A 21,058-nucleotide genomic window follows, 5' to 3' on the forward strand; every position below is an offset into this window, starting at 1 on the left:
GGGAGGAGAAATATAGAGTAGGCAATAATTTTATAAATATTGGTTATTACTATGTGTTGATTTTTAAACAAAATTTTGTATTTTATCTGATTTAGGTAAAGATTAATTACAATAAATCAATAAACTATATTGAACTTCAGGTATATATCATTATGTTTTTTTTTTCCCTGAAAGATCTCACCAAGATTAAGAATTAATACATGAACTCAGTTTTGTCTTTATTTTTAACTATGTATTTTTATTTTAATTTTTTTTAATTTTTTTTTCAACGTTTATTTATTTTGGGGACAGAGAGAGACAGAGCATGAACGGGGGAGGCGCAGAGAGAGAGGGAGACACAGAATGGGAAACAGGCTCCAGGCTCTGAGCCATCAGCCCAGAGCCTGACGCGGGGCTCGAACTCACGGACCGCGAGATCGTGACCTGGCTGAAGTCGGACGCTTAACCGACTGCGCCACCCAGGCGCCCCTATGTATTTTTAATTTTAGCAATAGTTGAACTCCTGCTATAGAAATAATCTCTAATATGTATTACTTAAAATTTTAATTTGTTGGCGTGCCTGAGTGGCTCAGTCAGTTAAGCAGGTGATTCTTGATTTCAACTCAGGTCATGATGTCACAAGCCTGGGATCAAGCCCTATGTTGGGCCCTGCATGTCCCCCCACTCGTGATCTCCCTCTCTCTCTTCCCCACCTCCAAATTCTTTTTTAACATGTCAATATGTATGCCACTTATTTTCCTCATATTTATTCTTTTGGCTGTATCTTAAGGGAATCTGGATTTGCCATTGATTCAGAGATTTTTTACTCCAAAATATTTTGGATTCATTCTTAACTGAATATATTGTATGAATTCCCTGAGAACATGTTTAGCCTTATTTGCTGAATGCCTTGATATAAGAATGACACCTCTCTGAATATAATATATTTAGCTCTCTCTTTTCTTCAGAACTGTGTAAATATTACTCATGGTATTCTGGCTTTAACTCCTTCTCTAAGAACTTGAGGCTTGTCAGATTATTTTTGGTTGTTTCTTTTTCAGTTTGGAAAAAAAATCATCTTTTTTTCTAAATTCAGAAACCTAGTTAATGATGTATCTTTATCAGTTATTGTCTACACTTTTCCTGGGTTATGGTATGTCCTTTCAATACTGTTAATCTAGAATAAAAAATATTTAATTTTTTTTCTTCTCAGAAAATTTTTTTATTTATTAGAATGTTTGTTCCATTTTTTTTCTCTCTATTTCAGAGACATCAAAGTTCAATGTTCTCTATGTTAAAATATTTTGGATTGTTTTGCTTCTGTATTATTTTCTAAGTGTCCTAATATTTTTTACTTTTCTTAACTCATTGAGATTTCCTCAAACAATCCATAATTAGTAAATTTACTTTTTGCCATTAAAAAGTTACTGTTTCTAATTTCATTATTAATCCTTTAAGGAGGTATTTTAACCATTCAAACTGCCTATTTCTATCCTTTATCACTGTTTTTTGTTTTATAACTTGATTTTTTAATCTTTTGTTGATCACCATTGCATTCTTATTAAAATTCAACTCTGCTTAAGCTATGTATTATGCCTAACTACATTCTGAGTCCATCATTTTTATGTTTCCCCCCAATATTGTATATTTTTTCATCTAGCTCTCTCAGTGTTTGTTCTGAATTTGTACAGGTGTCTTGTATTTAAACTTGTTTCCAGGTTATCTGAGACTCCATTATTTTATTCAGAGGCAAAACTCAAAGGATAGTTATCACATTCTGTTTATATTACTGAAATCTGAAATTCAGGAGGTAGAGGAGAAGGTAAACTCAAAGGCAATGTTGTGCAGCTTTTTTTTTTTTTTTTTTTTTTTTTGGTGGAACTAATCTATGTAAAACCATCTATTCAAAGCCCTACTTGCAGGAGTTTTTAGACAAAGGGGTCAAGGTATTGATTCCCAAGCGGGAGAACACTCAATGTTTGCTTTATATCCAACTTAAAAAGTCAGTGCTAGTAGTTCATTTTCCCCTCTCACACACATTCCAATCAAATGATTTTTATTAAATGCATTTTAAGTCTTAATTTTCAAAATAGTCTTGGTATCATCAATTCAGGAGCTGGATCTAGGGTTAAGAGCTTCATCAAGGCTTACTATGATCTTCTGTTTCTCATAAATGATGATCTCGATGTCTAATGCATTAGACTTGCTGGGTTGTTAATTGCTGACAATGTGGTTCCTTTTACTAAATATCAGAGTAAGTCAGTTCTGTAATTTTTTAAAACTCTACTTTATTGCATAGAATGCCAGTAAATTTTATTGTAAATTTGGAAACTATTGATGCAGAAGATAGAAACATAAGTAATCAGAATTTTCCAGTAAAATACCTAAAATTATTTCTCTTGAAATATCTTACCATTAACTCTAAACCTAATTCTAATTCTGAAATTATCTGGGAACAAAAGGGTTTACTGTAGAGTGTATATATGGATATATTTAGTTTCCATTTTTCTTAATCCATAAAGGAATTAAGGAACACAAAAGATTACACTTAAATACATAAACTATAGTAATTTTAATTAATTGAATGTTTTGAGATAACAGTCATATAACATTAGTGTATAATAAAATATTAAATGATCATTTTAAGTATGAGCAAATGTCTTTCTTTTCACATTGATAGGAAAGTATATTTTACAAAGGCAAGTTTATCTATCTAGTATATATGTATTTCAGATTTTAAATCTCTGTCTATAAATGGAGAAAACCTTGAACAAAAATATGATTTGGAAAAATAGGCATTTATTGCCACCACAGTTTGCCTGAAATGTTTTAGGATGAGCTATGTGAAATTCTACTTAACCCTACCTATATTACAATCCAATTGAAATAGTATGACTATCCTTTCTCCCTGCACACAAAAAAAGAATACAAGTAAATTACCCCCTGCTACTGGATCTAGCATACCATGTTCACTGGTGATTAATGATCACATTCCTCCTTTTCCAATCCCAAATGTCCAACTTACATCAGGACATCTCTTCGCATTTCACCAACCTTCCTTTAGCTTCATGTCTCCATTTGGAACTTTTATTTCTAACACAAAACCAAAATAAAATATACTAATTCTGGCTCACCAGCCAAGAAATGTCCAGTGAAGACATTACTTGCCTTTCAAATACATACTTATTCCCATTGTTGTTTGAGAGATTAGAGTTGTTAAAACTCTATATAACTATTGCTACAGTGATGTCACATTGATTAGGGGCAATAATTCTAACAAGATATTTCTATTTATCTGAAAAACTCAAAGTTCATGTCCTTGATACTTCCAAAATTACCCTATTATCTTTACCCAATCTTGATATTGCCTATATAGACACTGTGTTTCACATTACAAAAACACAAATGTGTGCAGCAGAGGAATTATCAGAGTCAAGGTCTTAGACACCGAAGAAATGGTTTACTTATGTTAATTATCAGTTACTTGTCTATCATCATGAACTAGTCAGAGATTAGAGACCATGCTTATGGAACTTCTTATGGATATTTTCCCACAATATTGGGTTATTCACAGTCTTGGTTTTGGAACGATCCTGGAAACTATACTTTACACAAGATCAAAATTGCTCCTTGGAAAAATTAGGCTATACTTTTGTAACAAATTTATTCCATCTCTTATGTTTGCATTTCACCGCATTCTGTTAAGAATATATTTCTTCTACATCCTCTCTTAACACCTCTTTTAAGATTCTATACAATCAACAAAGTTAATGTCTCACAAAGAATGAATTTTTTCTCAAGGTATCTATGGCCTTTGGCTTAATTAACATATAACATGCATGACATATTGCCTATAATGAGAAGAAAACCTTTTTCTAATTTCTATGTAATTTCTCATTTGTCTATTTTTGCCTACCAGTTATAAAGAGAATGCTACAAGGTTATCAAGGATTCAACATGATCAACCTGTAAAGCCCCTAGATCGAGCAGTCTTCTGGATAGAGTTTGTCATGCGTCACAAAGGAGCCAAGCACCTGCGTCCAGCTGCCCATGACCTCACCTGGTTCCAGTACCATTCTTTCGATGTGATTGGTTTCCTGCTGGTCTGTGCAGCAACTGCTATCTTCTTGGTCACAAAATGTTGTTTGTTTTCTTGCCAAAAACTTGGTAAAACAGGAAAGAAGAAAAAGAGGGAATAGATCTTTCTAAGTTTGTCAAAGGCCTTAATGGGCAATCCTGTTCATTCTAGCCACAGTGATCTTAATGAAAACACATTATCTCCATCCTGTTTTCAAAATTCCCTTTCCTCTACCTTAGCTTAGAGATAAAGCCTAGAATTCAACAGGATCATTAACTAGTAAACACGTCCCAGTCTTCTTTTGTCTTCTCCCAGGTGCCTTTACCCTCTTCTTCTCATTTTCCTGACACAGGGAAACCAATAATTTTATGTATACCCTATTCAAAATATCACTATTTTTCAGTATGCTTAACCTTAGGAACGTGCTGGCTGACAACATGCTGAATCCTCAGGAACACACAAAGTATGAGCTGAATGTGATGGATGTAGGGAACATAGAAGACTAAACTTCACAAGTTCCCCTAGAATATACAAATCAAGGAACCACCATAAAAGATTAGTATGCTATAATAAGAGTAATTATTTATTTTGCATAAAAATAAGCCCTTCTGCTAGCCCAAAGCGACTGGAGTCAGAGCCTATGTTGATAACTGTAATAATGTATCATTCTAGGGAAAGTCTACAAATTCCCACTGAACACACAGATAATCATGGCCTATGTTCCAGCCTGTAATCAACCAGTACTCTTGTGTGGACTCTAATGCAAGGGTCTGGGGACTTCCCTCAAACAAAAGAGATTAAGTGGGTCATTATTTGCTCTCAGGGACAGAGAATGTCAGCAACGTTAAAGATGAAGAGATCATTTATGGAAGAAATAACTAAGAAATATAGAAAAGACTTTAGTACTTTTATGAAATGTTTAATTAACAGTACAATTGATAAAGTTAAATGCCAATTTAGTATACTGAAAAATGACTAATGCACATAATCTATAATCACTCTTTATAATCAAATTTGTTCAGTTTTCTAGCAAAAACAAATATTTACTTGGAATATAAGATCATTGTATCATTTTTCAGTCTTTGTCTTCTACAAATTTAAATTTATTAATTAAGCATTATGCCAAGGACGTATGGTATTAGCAGGTCTACATGACTAAGGGCATGCTATAGTAAATAGTTACCATGCAAAGATCATATTTGAATCAGCTTTGCATTAATTTAGCAAATAGATTAAAGACTGCACTTTCTTTACCCTTTATAAACTTAATGACATGTTCTAATTAAAGTTTTAATTCCAGTATTAGCTGTATAGTTGAGGCAATAAATAACATCCATTGGCTTACTGAAAATTTTGAAATCTGTTGTCATTTCAATGTGGCATTTTGAAAATTACTTCCAATTTTAAAATAACTGAATGATATATGATACATGAACATATAAGAATTTCTTTTTGAATATGTACATGACTGGAAATGCAAATAAATTCTTAAAAAATGTTTTGTGAAGGCTGAAAATGTGTTTGTTAAATGTTAACATGTTAGTAGTTGATTCATGTTGATGTGTTTTTAATTTTACAATTTGATTATGTTCCCAGAAGAGCTGCTTTTGTTTGTTCTATGCCCAGTTCACTTTCTGCTATTGGATTGCAGTAAATGGCTTAAGGTCCAATGAGAGGTTGGCTAGCTATTCATGGTGTTGAGCACTACCCATGTTCAGACACCCATTTGGTTTCAGAGACTGGCCACCTACCACATAGAGATTTGTTTCTGATCAATAGCCACTGCTCACCTCCTTTCTCCCCTCCTACTGGTTATATTCAGGTTTCTTCCTTTGCCTGAACATCAGAAGGCAGCTGGCAAAAATTCCTGTTAGTTAACTGTCTAACTGCAACATGTATTTGGATAATAAACAAACAATTAAATAAAAATAATACATACGCACATACATACATTTATACATACATACATACATACATACCCACTGAAAATGAACTTTCCTGAGAGGTTGTTTGTAGAACTATTCAAATGGGGAAATTCTCATCCCTAACAAGCAGAAACCAAGTCCTATCAGAGCACTGTTCCACAGCCCTTACATTCTCAGAACTTAGAGATACTCAAGAGGCTGCACTTAATACTTTTACTTATTTTGTTCATAAGCATTACATGTTCCCCTTATCCTCTGACAGCATCTCCTCTAGTTAGGGTTCTTTACCTGATAGGGTGATCCCAAACTTCATCCACAGCAAATAAACGTCAGCAGCTTAATTACCTTTGGTATTTTGAATCCATGACTACAGCCAAGAGAGTAACACAATCTCTGACTGAATTCTGAAGCAGAGGAGCTCAAAATAATCAAGAAACATTCATGGTTTAAAATCTAAGTAAATCATGGCCATATCATTCCTCTTTTGAGAAATGCAACCTCCAACTGCCTGACTTCAAGTTGTAATAATGGAAAACAAACTTGTCTAAGGAAAATGGTGACGCATACTTGTAGGGGACTCATTACCATTTTCAACCCCTTGAGATCTGAACCCATGTATTCAAACTAAAATACAGAAGACTTTTTATATAAGACTCTAATTTGAAGCATACATTGCATCCTTTGAGACAGAAACTAAAATACATAGGATATTGTCTCCCAGCTAGAACCCTGAAAATCTTTCATTAGCTAAGGGGGAATTTGGTAAAATCAGCAAATTCCATGAATATTAGATTTTGCTGCATTTCCTTGGCTGTTAATATGTTTCCTGGTCATACACAATGTTGATATCAAAACCAACATTTTTACTAAGGCCTCATGTGCATAGTTTGTGATCTGGCAGAAATACTACAAATAAGGTGAAGGGGAAATCTGTTACCTTGAAATTATGACTATTTCTATGAAGAATAAAATGGTTCATCCTTTCAGTGGAAGGTGACCAATTTTTCTACTTTCTAGCTAGCTAGAACCCTAGGCAGTTTACCATATTGGGAAGGAGGTGGGGACATATTTGCTAATAACAGATTGAGCATGTAACAGCTGGCACAGCCAGATGAGCCTTGGTGAGGTGAACTCCTTGCTGTGCATGCATACATAGTTTCATCCCAGTCTTCACTGCTTTGTGCATGAGCTTTATGATAAAATTCTGGACTGTCTGGAAAAAGACTCCAACAGGACAGGACTGCTCATCCAAACCACCTTATTATTGAGACAGTTGTCTATAGCACATGACTTCTGAAGGGAATTTTTACAGATTATAAGTATCTTCATAATCTATGCAAGCTCCAAGAGGCTTATTCACATACCTCTACCCTCAGATCGTCTTGCCTTTAATCTTCTCTCTAATTATTCCTGTCTTTGACAAACCACTCAATCCATTAGTCTTTGCCTATGAATCTATAGAGTTGTAAAGCACCTTTTCCCCATAAAAACAGAGTTACCTAGATATACTGCTTGATGTTTTACACATGGGGAAAATTTTGTTTTCACCACTATCTTTCAGAGACACCTTTCAGTGGAGCTGTAACAATGGCTACTTCCTGCTGCTGGGAGAATATCATATATACTATACATAAATTAGCCCTGAGAATGTTTTCCCTATTTTCAAAGGGTAATTCCTTTGTGATTCTGAAAGTGAGGATGGACAAATTTATTTAAAAATATTCGTTAAGTTCCATGAGAGTCTAAGCCACCTGCAGAGAAAATTTACTTGTTTTTCTGGGCCTGCTTGGCCTGTTCTCAAATATACTGTATCTATTTAATTGTATTATGTTGCTGCTAACGTTCAGTCACATTTTTCTTGCTACCACAACATAGGCCATCACAAGTAGCATAGTCACTTGGTACCCATGGTCAAGTGTCTCATCTCAGCCAGAGCTCAGTAATAAGCCAGGAGATGTTTTTTTTTTTTTTCCTATGGGAAAGAGATATCATGAAAATGGATCATATTTTTGCTTCAAAATCCTAAGATTCTCTTTTTTGGGGGTTGTCAAAAGTTTATTTAACATTGCTATCTGGTACTGGCATAGTAGTTACCCTTGGATTTTCTTTATTATTGTGGTAAACAAAGCAACACATGAGATCTACCCTCTTACCAAAATTTTAAGTATATGGTACAGTGTTATTAAAGCATAAGCCCAGTGTTTGTACAAAAGATCGCTAGAGATCATTCATCTTGCATAACTGAAATGTTTTGCTTCTTGAGCAGCAACTCCTGTTGACCCATCCCTCTAGCCTCTGGCATCTACCATTCTACCTTCTGCTTCAATAAGTTTGCTTACTTTAGACACCTCATATAAGTGGAATCATGCAGTATTTTTCCTTCCACGCCTGGCTTATTTCACTTAGCATAATGGCCTCAAGTTTCTTCCGTGTTGTAGCATATGACAGGATTTCCTTCTTTTTTTAATGCTGATTAATATTCTATTTTATGTTTATACCACATTTTCTTTATCCATTCATCTATGGGTAGACATTTATGTTACTTCCACATCTGAGCTATTGTGAATAATGCTACAATTAACCAGGGAGTACAGATATCTCTTTGAGATACTGATTTTAATTCTTTTGGAGAAGTATCCAGAAAAGGACTTGCTGTATCATAAAAAAATAAATTTTTAATTTTTTGAGTAATATCCATACTTTTTTCAATAGTGGATGCATCATTTTACTTTCCATATGTGTTACATTACTTACATTTATATTATAACAGTGCACAATGATTCTGATATCTCCGTATCATCACCAATACTTTTTTTTATAATGGCCACTCTAACAACAGATGTGAGGTGATGTCTCATTGTGGTTTTGATTTGCATTTCCCTAATGATTAGTTATGTTGAGCATCTTTTCATATACACATTGGCCACCTGTATGTCTTCTTTGGAGATATGTCTATTCAGATCTTCTGCCCACTTTATTCAGATTTAATCACTCAATTTCCATGCAGATGACAAAAGTCACCTAAGATGTTTCAAACAGGATCACTTCAATGAAAAGAATACTTAGCAAATATCTGGACAGTGTGAAGGATACTAAAAGGAATGGTGAGGCCCCCAGACTAACAACAGTTCAAGCCATTACTAACCCATTAGGCTAAGGCATAAAGGAAAGCGGTAATATTTCCAGAGACTAGTGAGAATAGGAACTGTGTAGGAAGAAACAAATGACAAGAGATGTAGTAATGGAAGGACAAACCAATTGCTGAAGACAAGGTCCCAAACCAAGGAAGAAACAGCAAAAAAACTACGATTGCTCTCTTCTACCATTGTCTGAACCAGAAGTGACAAGGCAGAGGAACTCACATGATACAGTGCACAGATGTGAGCTTCCTGAGAGCCAAAAGTAGAAAAGAAAATTGAGGATAATAAATCTGGGAATATAAATAAAGAATAATTAGAGCATTCCAGGGCCACCATTCAGAACAGAGACAAAGAAACAGAAGTTATAAAGTGAGAATAATAAAGAATGACTAGGTATCAGGAGTAAAACTGGAGATTTTATTGTTAGGGAAACCAGGAGAGGATGTTGTTTCAAGAAGGAGGGAAAGAATAATTGTGAAATTATTTAAGCATTCTCATTGATACATGATGCAAAACCAGGGAAACTTTTACAATACACTAACTTTAAAAAAAATTTTTTTTAACGTTTATTTATTTTTGAGACAGAGAGAGACAGAGCATGAACGGGGGAGGGGCAGAGAGAGAGGGAGACACAGAATCTGAAACAGGCTCCAGGCTCTGAGCCATCAGCACAGAGACCGACGCGGGGCTGGAACTCCCGGACCATGAGATCATGACCTGAGCCGAAGTCGGACGCTCAACCGACTGAGCCACCCAGGCGCCCCACAATACACTAACTTTTAAGACACGCATGAGTTATCACTGAGAAGGACACCAATGTAATCAATTTTACAGATACAATTGTTTACCTGAAGGTCTAAACTTATTTAATCAAATAAGTATTAGAATTAATAGAATCTCAGTAAAATGAGCAGATACTAAAAATTCTACATCCTTGGACTTACTGAGTAAACTTTTCGCAAGTATTTGTGAGGTGATTTATACACATTTCTGTAGTACTTAAAACAACTCCATGATGCAGACATATTCATCTTAGTAGAATGAGTAAGAAAGCCATATGTATGTACTTAATGTTATTTTGTGGGGACATAAAATCAGAAAGTACATGAGGGGCGCCTGGATGGCTCAGTCCGTTGAGTGTTCAACTTCGGTTCAGGTCATTATCTCACTGCTCGTGAGTTCAAGCCCCACATCAGGCTTTGTGCTGATGGCTCAGAGACTGGAGCCTGCTTTGGTTTCTGTGTCTCCTTCTCTCTCTGCCCCTCACCCACTCATGCTCTGTCTCTCTCTCTCTCAAAAACAAGTAAACATAAAAAAATTTTTAATAAAAAAATAAAAAATAAAATCATAAGGTACATGAAAAACAAATGTTTATATATAACTATATACATAAACTACATGTTAACAGTGCATATATATTTTTATTTCTGTAATAGTCTCCTCTTACATTTGACTTAGAATTTTTTTAATATCATTTATTGTCAAATTGGCTTACATACAACACCAAGTGCTCATCCCAACAAGTGTCCTCCTCAGTGCCCATCACCCACTTTCCCCTCTTCCCCATCCGCCATCAACCTTCAGTTTAGAGGAAAAAATAGTTACATATAACTACATTTATATAAGTATAATTACATTTGTATAAATTATATGTGCTAATGAACAATAACTAGAAATATGAAATTTCATTCAATGTTGATTTAATTCACTCATTTATTCAACAAATATTTTTAGAGAAAACATGGAGAAATTTTGGAGAATAATTGTGCTATTACAGAGGATATGATACTTAATAAGTTAAACACTGTACTTCTTTATGAAAAATGAGTAATTTTCTAGAGAAAATAATTGCAAGTGTGGATATGAAAATAATATTGAAAAGTTTATGACCATTATGTCTTTCTGTATTTTTCTACCATAAATATGACTGTCCTTATCCATTTATCAACAACAGAAATTAAGTTAGGTGCCCTTTAAGAGCTTCTATTAGATTTTAAGTTTTCATAGAGAAAAGTACGATGAAAGGAAGTCCAGGGAGGAGAAAATTAAGATGGACTCCTGGATTTCTACCTTGTGAGTGTATTTGGACAGAGTTTGCTTTTACAGAAATAGAAAACAACTTGAGGGGCAGCTTCACTGAGATTAATATGCTGTGTTCTGTCTTGAACTTATTTACTTTGAAGAGCCAAAGTGATATTTGGATGGAGATTTTAGAAGTCATTTGGATAACACAAGGTCTCAATCTCAGCAAATAGCAAAAGAAATAGATTGAAACTCAACAGCAGAAAGGAGACTTTATGGAAATGAGAGACCTAAACATGGGTTGGTTCTCTATCAGTGTGATGGTTGATTTTTTTAAGTAAAAAAATAAAATTGCATAACACATTCCAAGTCTCCAAAAAAGAAATGTAGTGTGTTAGGGATTTTGGAAAGAAACAGTACTGAGAAGGAAAAGACAGTAACGATAAATAGGGACCAATACCTATTTAGCTAATAATAGGGTCTGTGAAGAGGGGCCATCTTTTGCTTGGGTTGTAGGAATATGAGTAAAATCTCTTTGGGAAGATTGCAAGGTAAAGGAGGGATCTTGATTCCTATTTATGGTACAATGTGTACTGATGTTTGAAATTTTATTTCAAGATTTTGAATATCCTTTTTTTTCCCTAGTAAAGTTATAGTTGCAATCCAACCTCGACTGAGAGTTACTATTGTAGGAGTAATGAGTCAATATTTATTAGACATAAAAAATAAGGCATGACATTTTTCATGGCTCTCTAGATAATATCCCATTCTTTAATATTATATTTTTTTCTTCTACTCTCATTTTTCACACACACATATTCACATACACATACACATACCACACAATGAGTCACAATTCTTCACAGTCATCTCAGTGATGCAAGATGGGAAAAATTATACTCTTCCTCCCCTTCCAAATTCACCTATTGATATAAAATCTTGTGCAGTTTGAGTACTGCTGGAAACATTTTCATTCAACAGGGTAGACATTGTATATTGAGTGTGTTAATAAAAAAAGAATTACATTGATGTACATTCATTATTAACATGGAGGGATAGATAGATGAATAGATGAATGATTATCTACTTCATATCTTGAAACATTATCATGTACTTAAATCTTAATATTCAAGGGGCATATAAACATTCCCATAAAGTTGTCTTATTAAATCAATCACTGTAGGGAAAAAAAATCTCAAATAGATGATATTGATTCCTAGACCTGCTGTGTTTTGTGTATCACATTTTACCTAATGATATTATCAGCCTTTTGGTTATTGAGGCAGAAATCACATTTCTTCACCTCTTTGTACAAAACCATACATCTTTACTCTAATATATTTTTTCTAGTCACAGACCTAATCAGTAATTACAAATTTCAACTATGTTTCTAACATTTACTAGTAGCAGTCCATGTTTCAGGCTAGTTTGATTCCATGTTTAAGTTATTAATCCATATTTTTAAAGATTTTCTGTTTTTTTTTTTCATTTTCTGTTCTTTAAGCTCTTGCCTTTGTATGCCAATTTATATTTAGCTGCCAGAACTGTCTGCTAAAGGAAAAATTTGATCTTGTGATTTTTTAAACTTAAGTAAATATTTTTTGCCTATGAATTAAAATCCAAACTTGGGGCGCCTGGGTGGCGCAGTCAGTTAAGCGTCCGACTTCAGCCAGGTCACGATCTCGCGGTCCGTGAGTTCGAGCCCCGCATCAGGCTATGGGCTGATGGCTCAGAGCCTGGAGCCTGTTTCCGATTCTGTGTCTCCCTCTCTCTCTGCCCTCCCCCGTTCATGCTCTGTCTCTCTCTGTCCCAAAAATAAATAAACGTTGAAAAAAAAAATTTAAAAAAAATAATAAAATAAAATCCAAACTTATTTTATATCATTCAAGTTTAATTTAATGTCTCTTATGTCAATCCAACTTTCTTCTATAACCCACTGCCCACAGCTTTATCTGAGATCCATATCCATGTGAATACTTCCCTAATATCCTTTAACTTTCCCCCTTCTTCTATATATCGTGAAACCTGCCTTTTTGCCATACTCTGCCTAGATTCTACCAAAGCTTTCACCTCAACCCATGTGTTATCTGCCTTACTAAAGTTGTTTCTAATTGTTCCATAGCAATAATGACGTTTACTTTCCTCTGGAATTCTGAACACCCCGCACTATTTATTTGACTTTTACCAATGTGTTCCTCTAGGTATCCAAGTGTATTTAAGCAAACTAGTTGCTATTCCACACTGGGAAAAAATGTGGAATATGTTTGCCTAAACCACCTGGCCCCTTTAAACATAGTGTGTGTGTGTGTGTGTGTGTGTGTGTGTGTATGTTTCAATGTGTGAAATACTAATTATAGAGGGTTCTTATTTGTTGTTTATCTCATTGCCAATCCAGAGAATACATGTATTTCTATTTTATGTTAGTTCTATAAGTTTGGAATAATTTTTCCTAGGTATTTTTGCCTATCTGTTTTATTCTCTCAATCAACATAAAACTTGCAAGCAATAAATAAAATTTTTCCTTTAAAATTAATTTTTAACTTTTTCTGTGTCTAAACTGTCATTTTTTCTCTGCATCCAGCAGCAACACACTGCAACCTCTGCAGAACAATGTGTGAGGGTGCTGTTGTCTTGGTGTCCAAGAAGGGGGCTAGGGCAGTTCTCCTGTTGCAGCTCTGCTCTGGTTGTAGACTCTGTGGGAAGATTCTGGGGTGGCCCTGTGACATGAGCCACTGGCTTCATGGGAAGATCATTCTGGACAAACTCACAGTGAAAGACCATGAGGTAACAGTGTTGACTCCTTCATATGCTCTCCTCATTGACTAGAAGAAGCTTTCCTGCTCTGAACTTCAAGGTAATCCATTCAGTGGATATCAAAACATTATTTGAAAATTCAAATAATAAACTTATAGACCTACCTCTTAATGTCTTGCCAGAATTAACATACTGGTAGTCAACAATGAAACAGAGATTTCTTTGTCGAAATGACTGAAATTAAAAAAGTCCTATGGGAGAGTATAATCTACAATCACATTCCAGAAAATCAACTACAATGTAATGATTACAGATCCTGTGATGCCCTCTGGGGAGCTGGTGGCAGAATTGCTTGCAGTCCCTTTTGTGACCACGTTAAGAGCCTCTGTAGGAAGCATGAAGGAGAAACATTGCGGGAAACTTCCAGCCCTACCTTCCTATGTAGTTGTTCACATGACAGGATAAACAGAATGTCCTTTCCGGAAAGAATGAGAAATGCAATGCTTTCTGTTTTCTTTGACTTCTGGATCCAGGATTATGACATTCATTTTGAAACAGTTTTATAGTGAGGCATTAGCTAAGAGACACTGCTTTTCATTTTAAACTTGTTATCAGAAGAAATTTAGAAAGATTTAAGTGAAATCTATATCAATGAAAGGAATACATTTTAAAACATTTGTCTTCCATTTTAACTCTACAAGTGACAACAATGAACTGGTTATCAAAAACTAAGTGAGAATGGAGACAAGACATTTCTTGCCATGGTTACTCTTTATAGTCATCAAATCATTTCCCATAAGATACCTTCATATTTGTTAAATTCATGTCCAAAGCAATACAAAACACTCAAAAATTTATTAATCCTCTGTAAGAGAGATTGTTTATCAGGTTTGGTTATGACATACAAGTTCAGTACCAAGAGTTTTCATATAGGAAGAAATTGTAGATATTCTTGGTAAAAATAGTATAATATTTATTCTAAGAGTAAGATAAAACCTACTTACTGACACCAGTAGTAAATTGAAATATGTCAACACTAACAAGGAGATTAACAAAAAGATTTAATTTATCTGAATCTGCTCCAAAAATTATTGATAATTAGGGATTATTACACCCAATCTTATACCATTCCTATTGGAACAGACTGCTCATCATTTTTGCCCTCTTATAAATTGTAGATGAAACTTCAGAAAGTCCTATTTGGAAAGTTTCATCATGGCTTGTCACTGAAAAGTTTCCTATAATGCTTTATATTTTTGGAGAGAGTACCATACAAAATCCTGAAAAAGCAATTAGAAAACTCTAAGAAACGTTGTTTCTTAGCAGTAAAAAAGAGATTTTTTTTTACTTCACTGATATAAATTTATTCTACTTGTTTTTAATTCCTTGCCTTTTCTGATAGAAATGCTTTTTCTTTGGAATTTTCATATACTCAAGTATGGTCAGAATCGATCAACTCAGACTTCCACTTCAATTGTCTCTGAGTATTAGACATAGATATGAAGTAATGAACAAAGGTTCATATTAGAAAGAAAATATTACCTAATTTAATTCATTGAATATCTAATTATCTCACCAAATTGATGTTCAAAGGAACCCACTTCAAAAGTCCTTAGATTTAGACATGATTTTAATTTAAATGCATTGATTTACTATATTTAATTAATTTAATAATCAGTACACATTGCCTAGATGCAGACTACATGTTAGACTATATATAGATTGGGTAAAAAACATAAGGATCTTGGCCTCAAGTCCACCTCAGAGGTAAGTTAAAGAGATGGAACTATAAATTGGTCATTGCCATACTTTAGTAAAATTGGATTATTTTAGTAAAGACCTCTGGAAGGACTCATGTTGATAACAAGAGGACAGAAGCATTATCAAAGGATAATTAAACGGGGGAAAACAGCCTAATGTGTTTAGGCGGGGGGAAACAGCTAAAGTGTGTACTGGCCATGCTTCAGGCAATCCCCAAGAACTGTAAATATTTATGCCCCAAATCTGAAACACCAAAATATATAAAACAATTAATAACAAAGATAAACAAACTCATTGATAATAACAATAATAGTAGGGGACTTTAACATCCCACTTACAACAATGGACATATCATGTAAGCAGAAAATCAACAAGAAAACAATGGCTCTGAATGGCACACTGGACTGGATAGACTTAACAGATATATTCAGAACATTTCATCCTAAAGCAGCAGAATACACATTCTTTTCCAATTCACATGAAACGCTATCTAGAATAGATCAGATACTAGGTCACAAGTCAGGCCTCAAGAAGTACAAAAAGATTGATGTCATACCATGCATATTTCCAGCCATGACACTATGAAACGAAGTCAACTGCAAGAAAAAATTTGAAAGACCACAAATACTTGGAGGTTAAAGAACATCCTACTAAAAAAATGAATAGGTTAACCAGAAAATTAAAGAAAAAAAAGACAGAAGCAAATGAAGATGAAAACACAGCAATCCAGAACCGTTGGGAAGCAGCAAAGACAGTCCTAAGAGAAAAGTATATAGCAACACAGGCCTACCTCAAAAAGCAAGAAAAGTCTCAAATAAACAACCTGACCTTATACGTAAAGGAGTTAGAAAAGGAACAGAAAATGAAACCTAAAGTGAATATAAGAAGGGAAATAATAAAGATTAGAGCAGAAATAAATGATAAAGAAATAAAGTAAGAATAGAACAGATTGATGAAACCAGGAGCTGTTTTTTTTGAATTATATATAATTGATAAACCTCTAGCTAGACTTATCAAAAAGAAAAATAGACCCAAATAAATAAAATCACAAATGAGAGAGGGGAGAGATCACAACCAACAGCAAAAAATACAAACAATTATAAGAGAATATTATGAAAAATTATATTGCAACAAATTGGGCAATCTGGAAGAAATTGATAAATTCCTAGAAACATACAAACTCCCAAAACTGAAATAGAAGAAATAGAAACTTTGAACAGACTGATAACCAGCAAAGAAACTGAATCAGTAATCAAAAGTCTCCCCGGGGTGCCTGGGTGGCGCAGTCGGTTAAGCGTCCGACTTCAGCCAGGTCATGATCTCACAGTCCGTGAGTTCGAGCCCCGCGTCAGGCTCGGGGCTGATGGCTCAGAGCCTGGAGCCTGTTTCCGATTCTGTGTCTCCCTCTCTCTCTGCCCCTCCCCTGCTCATGCTCTGTCTCTCTCTGTCCCCAAAATAAATAAACGTTGAAAAAAAAAAGTCTCCCCAAAAACAAATGCCCAGGGCAGATGGCTTCACAGGGAAATTCTACCAGACATTTAAGGAAGAGTTAATAGCTATCCTTCTCAAACTATTCCAAAACACAGAAACTGAAGAAAAACTTCCAAACTCATTCTACGATGCCAACCCTACCTTGATTCCAACACCAGACCAAGACCCACTAAAACAGAGAATTACAAGCCAATATCCCTGATGAACATGCAAAAATTCTCAACAAGATACTAGCAAATCCAATCCAATAGTACATTAAAAGAATTATTCACCACAAGTATGTGAAATTTATTCCAGACTGCAAGAGTAGTTCAATATTCACAAATCAATCAATGTCATTCACCACATTAATAAGAGAATTAATAATAATATGATCCTCTCAATAGATGCAGTAAAAATATTTGACAAAATACAGTATCCATTCTTGATAAAAATCCTCAACAAAGGAGAGATAGAGGGAACACACCTCAAAATCATAAAGGCCATATAACAAACACCCACAGCTAATATTATCCTCAGTGGGGAAAAACAGAGGTTTTCATGTAAGGTCAAGAACAAGAAAGGATTCCACTCTCACAACTTTTATTCAACATATTACTGGAGGAGAGGTGTATAGGGGGATGGGATAAATGGATGCTGGGTATTAAGAAGGGCACTTGTTGCATTGAGCACTTGGTGTTATATGTAAGTGATGAACCACTAAATTCTACTTCTGAAACTAATATTATACTATGTGTTAACTAACTAGAATTTAAATAAAAAATTGGAAAAAAAAGACAGAAAAAAATGAAGGGGCATCCCATCCAGAGACCACAACAATGGAAGATATAGAAGATACTTAGTAATTATTAACTGGAATAGTGAATAAATAAGGAACCCTCATATTTACTAGACAGACAGAAGCTACTATAACAGGGGTGGGGGGAGGGAGGTGGAAAACACTAAGTGGAGCAAATAGAAGGTAGATGAAAAGCCTGGAGAATATGATAAGTCACGAAGTATAGGAAGAATTTTAGCAGATATAGGAAAATGCTATTAAACTTAGGTCATATAAATAAAACTACTGATACATTTTTATCCAATTTCAGCAGAGAAAATAGTTATTACTCTATTTGGGGTCCGCAATTTACAGATAAATTTTGGGGATGGTTTAGTCAATTAAGTGTCAGCCATTCTGTTGTCTAAATTAAATATCAAGTATGTATGTCATTAAAAGCCTATGCATAAGTTTTACCACATTTGTGCAAACTAAGTAAATGATTTTAAAAGATTCCTTCGAAGTATTAATACTATTCAAAAGAGTGGCATTCCTTGTTTCTATGCCATTCACTGGTGCACATGAATTTAGCCACACTGTTTCCACATTCCCTAGGTCCTGATTTTGTTAGTCTTATCGAGTCCAACCATGTCATCTATTGGCCAGCCCAGAAATAAGTTTATTTAATGTCTTTTTCTCAAAAACAGCTTTGTGTGATACAGTGGAGGTAAGAAGCCTGTGTTATGATTGTCTTGCTCCCTACATCCTTATGTTCCACTGTATGTGTTTTATCCATATCAGTCTTATTGATGAGTGGCCATTTTCTCTTTAAAATCTGTTTTAGTTTCCTCCCATTTCTGCTTTCTGCAAAAGAAAATACCTTTTGAAAATTTCAACATTATTATTATTTATTTTCTATTTTATTATCAACAAATATGCTACTTACACTGCGATGTCATAGTATTCGCCATTTCCAACACACTGAACATTACCAGGAATCATGTTACCTGATTTTCATATAGTAACTTATAATTCTCAATAATTCCATATGTTGATGTTGTTGATGTTGTCATTGCACTTTACAGATAACATTAATAGACTCAAATGTCCTCAGAACATGCTAGTCTGGCTTTTCAATCAACATATCCAAATATGAGTTATGAAATGAATCAACAGGAATGACTTAGGTGATAAACCTGAACATCAAAAGTAGGTTTTCTACACTGCTTACTATTTATTTCTGCACAATTTCAAATACAGTCTTCTCTAAAAATAATTATATATAATGAATATATACATAATGATTATATATAACATATTGATTATATAATGATTATATAATGATTTTGTTTAGATATTTTATTTAAACCCACAGCTACATTATTCCTCACAATCATTCAATGTTTAAATATCAAAATTTTGATATCTTATCACTTAGGCAAATACTGGTTTTTTGTTGTTGATTTTTTTTGTCCTTTATTTTAAATAGGCAGACTTATTTTTCTGTTTTGTTTTTCATTTCACTCAGTAAATGTAATTTGCATTGTTTTAACTTATAGTATAAACCTAGGGATTTTATTTTCCTATAGTTATCCTTTGATTCTTTTTTTTTAATGTTTATTTATTTTTGAGGGAAAGACAGTGTGAGCCAGGGAGGGACAGAGAGAGACACACACACACACACACACACACACACACAGAATCCAAAACAGGCCCCAGACTCTGAACTGTCAGCACAGAGCCTGACAGGGTGGGGGGGAATCGAATTCACAAACCACGAGATCATGGCCTGAGATAAAGTCGGACGCTTAACGGAATGAGCCACCCAGGCACCTCATTTATCCTTTGATTCTTAAAACAACCTTGTATGTATAAGAAACAGAGGTCTAAAAAGGTTAAATGGCCCAGTTAACACAATTTGTTAATAGCAAAGACAAAATTCAAACCTAGTTTTTTTCTCTTTTTTTTTTTTCTTCTAAGATTTTATTTAAATTCAAATTGCTTAACATATAGTGTAGTGTTAGTTTTAGGAGTAGAATTTAGTGATTCATCACTTACATGTAACACCCAGTGATCATCCCAACAAGTGCCCTTCTTAATGCCCATCACCCATTTAGCCCATTCCCCACCCACCTCCCCTTCAGCAACCCTTAGTCTGTTCTCTATAGTTAAGAGTCTCTTATGGCTTGCCTCCCTGTCTGTTTTTATCTTATTTTATTTTTCCTTCACTTCCCCTATGCTTGTTTTGTTTCATAAGTTCCACATTGAATGAAATTATATGGTATTTGTCTTTCTCTAATTTTGCTTAGTATATACACTCTAGTTCCATCCATGTTATTGCAAATGGCAACAGTTCATTCTTTTTGATTGCTGAAAAATATTCTTATATTCTTATATATTATATTATATTAATATTACATATTATACATTATATATTATGATTATATATTAATCATATATATTATTCATATATATATACATACACATACCCACATACCACCTCTTCTTTATGCATTTATCAGTTGATGGATATTTGGGTTCTTTCCATAATTTGGCTATTGTTGATAGTGCTGCTATAAACATTAGGGTGCATGTGTCCTTTCAAATGTATTTTTGTATCATTTGGATAAATACCTAGTAGTGCAATTGCTGGGTCATAGGGTATAAGTTGTTTCTATGAGAGAAAGAGATTCTGAACTCTAGACTACTAAGTTATAAGGAAACTTTTGGACCTGTCCATTAGCTAAAAACAAAATGACAAGCATTGGCAAATATATGGATAAAAAGGAACACATGTGCACCGGTGGTGGGAATGTAAAGTGGTGTAGCTACTATGGAAAACTATGCAAGTTCCCAAAGTTACCATATGATCTGGAAATCTCACTTATGGGTATATATTCAAAGTGATATTTGCACACTCATGAAGCATTATTTATGATAGCCAGGATGTGAAAGTCATCCAAATATTCATTAACAGATGAATAGATAAAATGGGGATGCACATACAAAAGAATGTTATTCAGCATTAAAAACAAAAGAAATCTTATCATTTGCCATAACATGGATGAACCTTCAGAACATTATACTAAGTGAAATAAACCAGTCACAAAATGAAAACAAAAACAAAAACAAAAAAGTTGTAAATTAGAGT

At 34.2% G+C, this 21,058-nt stretch overlaps 1 protein-coding gene across 5 annotated transcripts in view; it reads left to right on the forward strand.

Annotated features, from left to right (window-relative positions):
• The window catches only part of LOC101087059 (UDP-glucuronosyltransferase 2A1), a 52,966-nt gene extending 47,402 nt beyond the window's left edge, over positions 1-5,564 (forward strand). For all 5 annotated transcript variants that reach the window (XM_003985308.3, XM_011281850.2, XM_045056264.1 and 2 more), the window contains one exon: positions 3,899-5,564. In XM_003985308.3, coding sequence (XP_003985357.1) covers positions 3,899-4,178 — 280 coding nt within the window. In that variant the 3' untranslated portion in view covers positions 4,179-5,564. The remainder of the gene's footprint in view (positions 1-3,898) is intronic.
• Positions 5,565-21,058: the final 15,494 nt, after the last annotated feature.

This window comes from Felis catus, chromosome B1, assembly GCF_018350175.1.
Source record: "Felis catus isolate Fca126 chromosome B1, F.catus_Fca126_mat1.0, whole genome shotgun sequence".
In the NCBI taxonomy this organism is placed as follows: Eukaryota; Metazoa; Chordata; class Mammalia; order Carnivora; family Felidae; genus Felis; species Felis catus.